This window comes from Hipposideros armiger, unplaced genomic scaffold, assembly GCF_001890085.2.
Source record: "Hipposideros armiger isolate ML-2016 unplaced genomic scaffold, ASM189008v1 scaffold_47, whole genome shotgun sequence".
Classification (NCBI taxonomy): Eukaryota; Metazoa; Chordata; class Mammalia; order Chiroptera; family Hipposideridae; genus Hipposideros; species Hipposideros armiger.
Genome location: NW_017731397.1, coordinates 4,745,069 through 4,753,184, shown reverse-complemented (window position 1 = coordinate 4,753,184; position 8,116 = coordinate 4,745,069). Strand labels below are relative to the sequence as shown.

At 53.9% G+C, this 8,116-nt stretch overlaps 1 protein-coding gene across 1 annotated transcript in view; it reads right to left on the bottom strand.

Annotated features, from left to right (window-relative positions):
- Positions 1-1,600: 1,600 nt before the first annotated feature.
- Positions 1,601-8,116, bottom strand: part of MINDY4 (MINDY lysine 48 deubiquitinase 4) — a 129,444-nt gene continuing 122,928 nt past the window's right edge. The window contains exons 16-17 of the mRNA XM_019639880.1: positions 4,136-4,532; positions 1,601-2,097 (exon numbers count right to left, since the gene is read on the bottom strand). Coding sequence (XP_019495425.1) covers positions 4,484-4,532 — 49 coding nt within the window. The 3' untranslated portion in view covers positions 1,601-2,097; positions 4,136-4,483. The remainder of the gene's footprint in view (positions 2,098-4,135; positions 4,533-8,116) is intronic.

Below are 8,116 nucleotides of genomic sequence, written 5' to 3'. Positions count from 1 at the left end.
AGCCTGCGGATTTCGGGATCCTGTAAGGGCTCGGTGGCCAGGGAGGATGGTCCACAGGGCGTCTGTGACCTCCGTCCTCTCCTCACCGCTCCCTGGCAGCACCGCCTGAGCCCCTCGATGTACCCGCTGCCTCTGCCCACTCCCCTGCAGGGAAAGGTCTGAAGCAGAGCTCTGAGTCCTCCTTGTCTCAGGGACAACACCCAGCCCGGGCGCACGGTCTAAGGCCTTCACCTACCGTCTGCCTCCTCTCCTAACCCTCCGGGGCGCCCACTCTCAGGTATCCCCAGTGAGACCTACAGAGGTGGACTTGCACGGTCTCTTGGCTCTCACCATTCCTTTCACCTGGAAAGATCTTCCACCTGATTCTCCCCTTGTCAAAACCCTGCCCATCCATCCGGGCCCAGGTGATGCTACGGCCTCTGAGGAGCCTCCCCGAGCCCCGTTGGACCATAAGAAGCAAACACTGAGTCCTTGTGACGGGCTAAGCCCTGCTCTGCGTGCTTCCCGGCGTATCGACTCACTGAATCTTCTTCCCAGCCCTGTGAGGAGGTCATTTTACTGATGAGGAAATGGAGGCCTGAGCAGCTCATGTCAGGAGACTAGGCCACGCAGGCAGGGAGTGGTGAGCCAGGACCAAGCAAGCTCAGGCCCTCTGGTCCTCCTGCAGCTTTCCGCTCGGCGGCCCCGCGTGGCACGTCTCCTGTACGTCCCCTCAGTTCACTTCTTCATGATGGGGACGGCTCCTGCGTTTCCACACTGTGACCCCACAAAACCACAAGCTCTAAAGCAGAGCTTCTCAAACTTTAACCTGATTCACCGGAGGGTTTTGTTGAAATGCAGCTCCTGATTCAGTGGGTCTGGGGTGGGGCCTGAGGGCCTGCATTTCTAGGAAGCCCTCGGGTGTTGTGGATGCTGCTGGTCTGAGGTCACACACTGGGATGCGAGGCTGGGGTCTGCACTAGGGCAGGAAAATCCTCGTGTTGCCATCGCTTGCTTAGCAGAGCCCAGGGCCTGTGGGAGCCTTGCTAAGACCGGCCCTTCACCACTGCCTGCTGTCCTGAGTCTGGGCCACTGCAGTCCTTCCACCACAGTGGGCCACAGCTCCATCTTCCCTTCTGGCTCAGACGCAGAAACCTGAGGGGTCAGTCGGATGGGGCCTGGACACACCCCTGCCTTAGAATATCCCCCCAATACCCCTCCCAGCCCTGGCCCGGCTCGGACTTCCTGGGAATTCTTCTAGTTCTAGAAATTGCTCTTATTTGTACTGCCACCGTGCAGCTTACAGAGAGAGGGGTGCAAGTGGTTCTGCCAACATTGGTCCATCACATCCTCCAGCCATGGGCTGGCAGTGGAAGAGGCCAGTAGCCAGTGAGGACTTGGAGAGAGACGTCAGTGTGCTGGGGACCCGTCCCCCAGCCTGGAATACCGCGGGTTGCATCTCCCCTCCTAAAGCCAAGTGAAGGAGGCTTCAAGAAAACTGCCTGAAACCTTGCCCTGTGTGCCCCGCAGTGAGGGACGGTCCATGCATGACTCCCGCCCGGAAGTCGCTGTTCCCGGCGGTGGCTGAGCAGACAGACAAGCTGAGGGTGGGAAAGACCTGACCTCCCGAGCTGGGGAGGCAAAGGTGTATTGGTGCTTTGCGTGGCTCAAATGCGGATCGTGCAAAAGGCAGGCTTGGGTCTTCTTGAAAGGGGAAGGAGGGAGGTGGACTTCACCAGGAGCTGCAGGAGGATGAATCGTCTGGGACTCGAGAGAGACCCCAGCAATGGGAGGTCCCCCATAAGAACCTTCCGTAGCTGAGAGTATGGCGTTAAATGTTACCATCAGGCTGGTCTTGCTGCTCACACTGCCAGAAAAGTAGTGCACTCAACTTGCTCTTTCATCCAGGACCAAGAAACAAACAGTGGCGAGAAAGAGAGGATCCGATAAGGAGCAGTAAGAAAGGATAAGGCTGCTTGCGGCTCACAGTCCACTGAGGTGTGCTCGTTCAGTGGACAGGCTTCTCAGAGATGGAGCGCCAAGCCCAGGCTCAGCCCTCAGGGAGCTACTCACCTCTAGGACGTGGTCGTTCAACTCTAGGATAGGGTTGGTTCTTAACTGTTTGAGGGAAAAGAGGGGCTTGTTATTCCAAGTTCAAGGCCATGAGGAAGATGCGCATGTACACAAAGCTTTTAATGTAATTTTTTTTGGGGGGGGCGCGCTATGGACCTCTGAAGCCTACCCACAGGCTTCCTAGGAAGCTGTGCACCCCATACGGAGAACGCCCACGGGCAAGGATGCATACGCCTGTATGTCCTCCTCGCAGGTTTGGCCGCTGTATGTGCATTTATTCTAGCTTCTGGTCTGGGAGAGAGTGGCGCAAAAGGCTCTGTTCATTTTCCATTCCAGAAAACCCCGGGCAGTGGGCGTCAAACTGCACGGGTACCTGCGTCTTAGCTTCCAGAGAAGTGCTTTTGTCATTTGTTGGAACTGATCTTCTCAAGCAGCATTGGGAATATTTTTATTTCTCCAGCCCTGCCAATGGGACCCCTGGTCAGGAGGTTAAGTGAGTTTCATTAAAAAGACAGTTTTTCCTTCCTGGGCTGATAAACAAGGCTCCTGCAAGGAAACCACCTTCCTCGGCCTGGTCGCTCAGCTGGAGCGGCCTGTCCCTGGCCAAGGAAAACAAATGCATAAACACTTCAGGGACATATAGGAAGCAGTTCTGCTGGACGCCCACTGTGAATGGCCACTGGAGTTTACATAGCAAGCCCCGCCGGGGCCTCTGCACAGCCTGGACAAAGCAAAGCCCTCCCTGCCCTCACTTCCCTCCGGCTCCTCCCTGCCTCTCCCCACAGACGGACAGTTGGCCATCACTCGCGAACAGCCCCTAAAAGCAACAAACAGGCTCTGTAGTTGTCGCCACGGAGTGCCAGTTTTGCCCCCTGCATGCCTGGCACTTAAAGGGGTCTCCTTTTAGCCAGGACTGCAGAGCGACACAGCCTCCCACTCCCAGCTAATTTCATTCTGAGCTCCAGGAAGCACACAGAGGCCGGGCACCGGCAGCCAACCCGTGGCTATGGCCCTCCGAGACCTCGCGCTGCGCCACCAGGGAGTATGGTGTGCCCTGGTCCCCATGTGTAAACACCCACCTCTGCAGGCCCCACTCAGACTCCCGGCTCAAGGGCCCGCTGGGCACATCAGGGGCGAGCATGGGACAGCAGCTCCTGGGGGCTCTGCCATTGTGTTTCTCACAGCTTCTCACGTGGAAAGCCATGTGACAGGCTCGTGGAGGCCGGGGCTCTACCCCTGGGTGCCCTCCCTCAGCCCCTTTGTTGGGAGACATTGCAGAGGGTCCTCAACTTTAGTTTTTGATCTCTCTCTCTCCCTCTCTCTCTCTCTCTCTCTCTGGTCTTTTTTTTTTTTAACCAGCCTCTGATTTTATTTCTCCTATTTGAGAATATGAACACTTGCTCATATTCCTTTCCTTTCTGAAATTGGTAGGATATAAATAAATGGAATGAAGGAGGCGTCAACTGTACGATTTTCCCTTCACAAGTGACTGTTTTTCCCACCCCCACCTCCTCCATCCCGGCTCTGCCCTGTGAAGGTCTCCACAGGTTCCGCCCACTCACATTTTCAGCCAGTTCTCTGCACATGCCCCACTGCAGACACACACGGGGACCACATCCACTCCCTCTGCTCATCCCCCCCTTATTGCCGTCCATGGCCTGGAGGCCCCTCCCTAGAAGGTTCTTTCCCCCGTGTCCACTTGGCCAGGACCAGCCCCAAGGTCCACATGACTAGCCTCTTGGGGCCTGAAGGCACCCGGGTCTGCTCTGGGATGGGCTCCCGGGGGGTGGGGGTGGGGGCTGGACTGGGGGTTGAGTTGCTCCTGGTCCACACAGCTTATGGAGCTGCCTTCGACCTGGAGTGGAGCAGAAGTCAGGCCAGACCAGCAGCCCAGCCAGGAACACCACTAGACCTGCAGAGACCCTGGTGAGGTGACGTCTTTGCCCGCAGGTCACCCAGGCTCTGGGGCCCCTCCATCCTAGCCACGATCCACACAGACCTGGTGCTTCCTCCACGGCAGCAGAACAAATGAGTCTCAGCCCTCAGCATGGGTTTCACTCCTGCTTTATAGAAAGCCACCTACCAGAAATACCGAGTGCCCAGGGTCCCTGGGCTGACCGTATCAGAGGCTTGGCAAGGGGACGGCACAGCGGGGGGCAAGCGAGGGATGCAGACAAAAGGCAGCACAGGCCCCAGCAGCTGGCCTCCTTCCTGTCCTTGGCAGTCACAGCTCCGCTGGGAGGGAGCCACACAGCAGCACAGTCCTGGGCGGGCCCTTCATGGAAGGGGCAGGGAGGTTCTGGATGCTTCTGCAGCAGTGCTGGCCCAGATGGGGGTGACACCCTTTTGAGAGACTTGTCCCTGAGGCCTGGGGCCCAGCTGTCACTCCTGTGATGAGCGGTGGAGCCACAGGGCTTACCCACAGGAAAGCTCAGAGGATGGGTTCCGAGCCGTTCCAGTTCACCGACGCCCCCTTCCACCTAGGAGCAGAGGGCCAGAGAGAGAGTTAAAGCTACAGGACCCACACGGAAGCTGTCTCGTGCCCTCATTCACCTGAAGTTCTTGTCTCGGGGGCTTGGAGGAGTCAGGTTCCAGCCTCCCTACCTCGCCCCTGCACACACACACACACAAACCGACACACCACATCCTTACAAAACACAAATGCACCAAGACCCCAGAGAGCAATGGAGGAGGAGGACATTCATTTATGCATTCATTCATTCCTGCCAGTTGTTTATGAGGAACTCCCTTTGTGCCTGGCACTGCGGGGCCCTCCGCTAATTGTGTTTAATTCACACACAATTGAATCCAGGCGCTTTCCAGGTGTGCCTGATGGTGGCACTTTAAAAGTACGTGGGAAGAACGCCATACGGGAAAATTCTGGAGCGTTCAAGGTGCAGAAGGAAGTCCGGCTGCTGGAGCCCAGGAAGGGGGGCAGAGCTGTGGCACAGGCTGTGGGGGAGGGGCGGCACCTCGCAGGACCTGGGAGGACTTGTAAGGATTGCGGGCTTTGCTCTAAGAGACACGGGGAGCTAGCGAAAGGCTGTGAGCAGCTCAGTAAAACACAGTTTTGCAATTTTAATTACTTTATGACACCCTACGAAGCACCGAGGATAATTAAACTGTAGTCCAGGCTTAGATATAATTTAATAATAGTTCAATTCCAAAATGAAAGTTATTGTACATGTGACCATGACATTGCCCAACCTGTGATTTTAATCTGTGGCTAAAACAATTCAGAGGAACCACCTCTATAGCAGATGGGATATTCTTGCAAAATCTGGCATTGGGTATATTAACATACATAATACACGTATCGGAAGATTATAGGAACTAGGAAACAAGGGTTGCATACCTCCACAGCACACCACAGCGCAGGATTTGAGGCTGCAGGGTTTAGAAATGCCTTTCACCACATGGGCTTTGGGGATGGAGGGAGCAGGTGTTTGCAAAACCTGAAGTTTTTCTTCAGGACGGAAGTCAACATGGCCACTGCCACAGAGGAAGAAAAGAGAGGCGCTTTCCTCACTTTAATTGTCCATCTGTTTTAGAAAGTCCAGTATCCCTGAGATTGCAGCTTCAACAAGGAGGGACAGAACGGCCTCTCCCCAAATAAGACGAGTTCCATTTCCCAACCAAATGCTTAAAAAGCACCAAGGGCTTTTCATCACAAACCCAACATTCTCCATCTTCATGAATAACATGGACTCCCCACTGAATTGCTTTATCCTTCCTTCTCAGGCTTCTGCTCTTTGTCTTTCTTCACGTCTGTGCCTGGCTTAAACGGCCACATCAGTGTCCCTGATTTTTAGGTTGAAAGGGACAGCCTTCCAGAGGCAGTGGGGTTCATACACATTCTGTTCTTCCAGCTTCTCTTTCCTCTGGTTCCAGGCAACTTCATGGTATCTGTGAAGACTGCATGTTCCCCTGTTGAACACGTTCCACCATCTCCTTTCCCTTCAAAGGAGCAAAAAGGTTTCTTGTCGTTTGGAGAAAGGAAGTCTTAACAGTGATTCTGTGCTTCCTGCTCCCATTAAGAGGTTTAATGCAGGAGATGATACTTGCCTATAGCCCATTTTGGAACAATTAATATTGCATTCTCCTCCTAGCTCCACCCAGGGCACTGTGAGGATAAACCTTCCATAACCACTGGGGAATGTAAGAATGTGATGTTCAGCATAATCTTGACACAAGACACAGCCCTTCCCTGCTATGCACGCCAATCAACATCCCAAGAAATGTTTATCTGGTCCATATATGAATGATAAATTGCATCTTCTTATTAAAACACTCAGCGTAAAAGGCTGAGATGGGTGGAGGGCGGATATCCCGCTCAGCCATGAATGCTACACCGTTTTGGGGAACTGGTCCTTCCCACACTAGCTCTGTGTTCCCCTCGGTGTCATTTGCTAATGCCCCGTGATGCTGAGGAATCTCACCCAAAATGAAGGTGCACGGCTTTTTGGCATCTAATCCCTTCCTTCCTGCATGAAAGGCTGAGTGGTACCATTTCACCACCTGAGCCACCTGGCCCCTGGGATCCTTCTAGTCACAAGTGCTCAGAAGCAGTTCTGGATGTGCAAAAATATGTGCAGACATCTCTAAAAGGCAGCTTTTCTCAAGAGTAACTGTGGGAAGAAGCACCTTGGTAACACACATTTGAAACCTAACCTGTGACAAGAGCTGCATAACCCTCTCGCGCTTGTCCACGGACCCTGCCTCCCCTTCATCAGCCATCGTGTCGCGTGAATCAAAATGGTCAGCACCACTTGTCCCATTGGATGTGGGAGAATTAAGAGGTCCTATGGTCTCTGGGTGCTTCAGACTTTCTCCTGAGCTGCTGTGCGTCCGTACCGAGGCGAATCCGGAGGCATCCATTAGGTGCTTGGGCCACTTGGATGGGCTCCATCGGCATTCATCACTGCTTAAAGCGGACACATGGGACTGTGCCTGGAGACAACGTGACATGGCTGGGAGAAGCCAGACTGCTTCTAGGTGGTCAGTGCCCACTGCCTGCGCTGTTTGGTGCTGGAGCCTGTGATGTCCCCAAGTAGCTGACATAGGTCCAGTCAGTAGGGAAGACAGATGCGGCTCTGACTTGCACAGCTGAGCAGTTTCTGGAGGTAAAGACAGGCTGGGAAGACAGCGCGCTGATCACAGGTTCCTGGGGACAAGGCTGACCTATCTATGGGGTGAGGGGTACTTTAGCCACACGGCACGGGAGTTCATCGATTCTACCATGCAACTTGGGATTTTCAATTTTCTTTCTCTGTTCATCATTGCAGTTTTGAAGCACGTCATTAAAAAGCTTTAATGGTTCTATTAAGCTTTGTAGGTAAGCATCAGCCTCTTGTAAGTGTCTTACCAAAGTTTTGCATGCTAGGCACACATCCTGAACCCAGGCCCCCAGAGAGCAGTAGAAGGGAGGGAGGGAGAAAAGCGACAGTCCATCCACAGCCTGGGTCCAGGCAGGCCTCAGGGACCCAGATTTGCAAAGGGGAAACTACTGCCCACACCAGGGTGGATTATCACCCTCCCTCCCACCCCCCTAAGTCATGGTAAAAATGGAGGGAAGAGTCAGAAATAGACCAGACTTCCTGTATCCCTATAAGCTCCATCCTCAGCCTGGCCCCCACACCCTTCCTGCATCCCTCCTAGTCTTCGCTCTCCCCACTCTGAACAGGCAGATAGAAGTTCCTCCTATGAGCTCCCAAAATCTGCAGGCATTGCAGATCCTGGCAACATGGGGTCGTTCTGTTTTCAGTGTAGGAGCGAGCCATACCTGTGTGCCACTAGATGTATGTGTCACGCCAACAGTCATTAGCCTTATGCCAGGCTATGCGGTTTATACTTAGTTTTTTTTTTTTTTAAGATTTTTATTGGGTAATTGGGGGGATGGGAAATTGGGGGAAGGGGAACAGACAAGTTGCTGTCGTTTTTTGTTCTTCAATCTAGTTGTGGAGGACATTGCTTCTGGCCCAAGTTGGCACCATCATTGCGCTCTTCCCTGGCGAGGCAGATCAGTCGCCGGCTTCTGGACAGCCGCTCACTGCGGCTGCTGGCT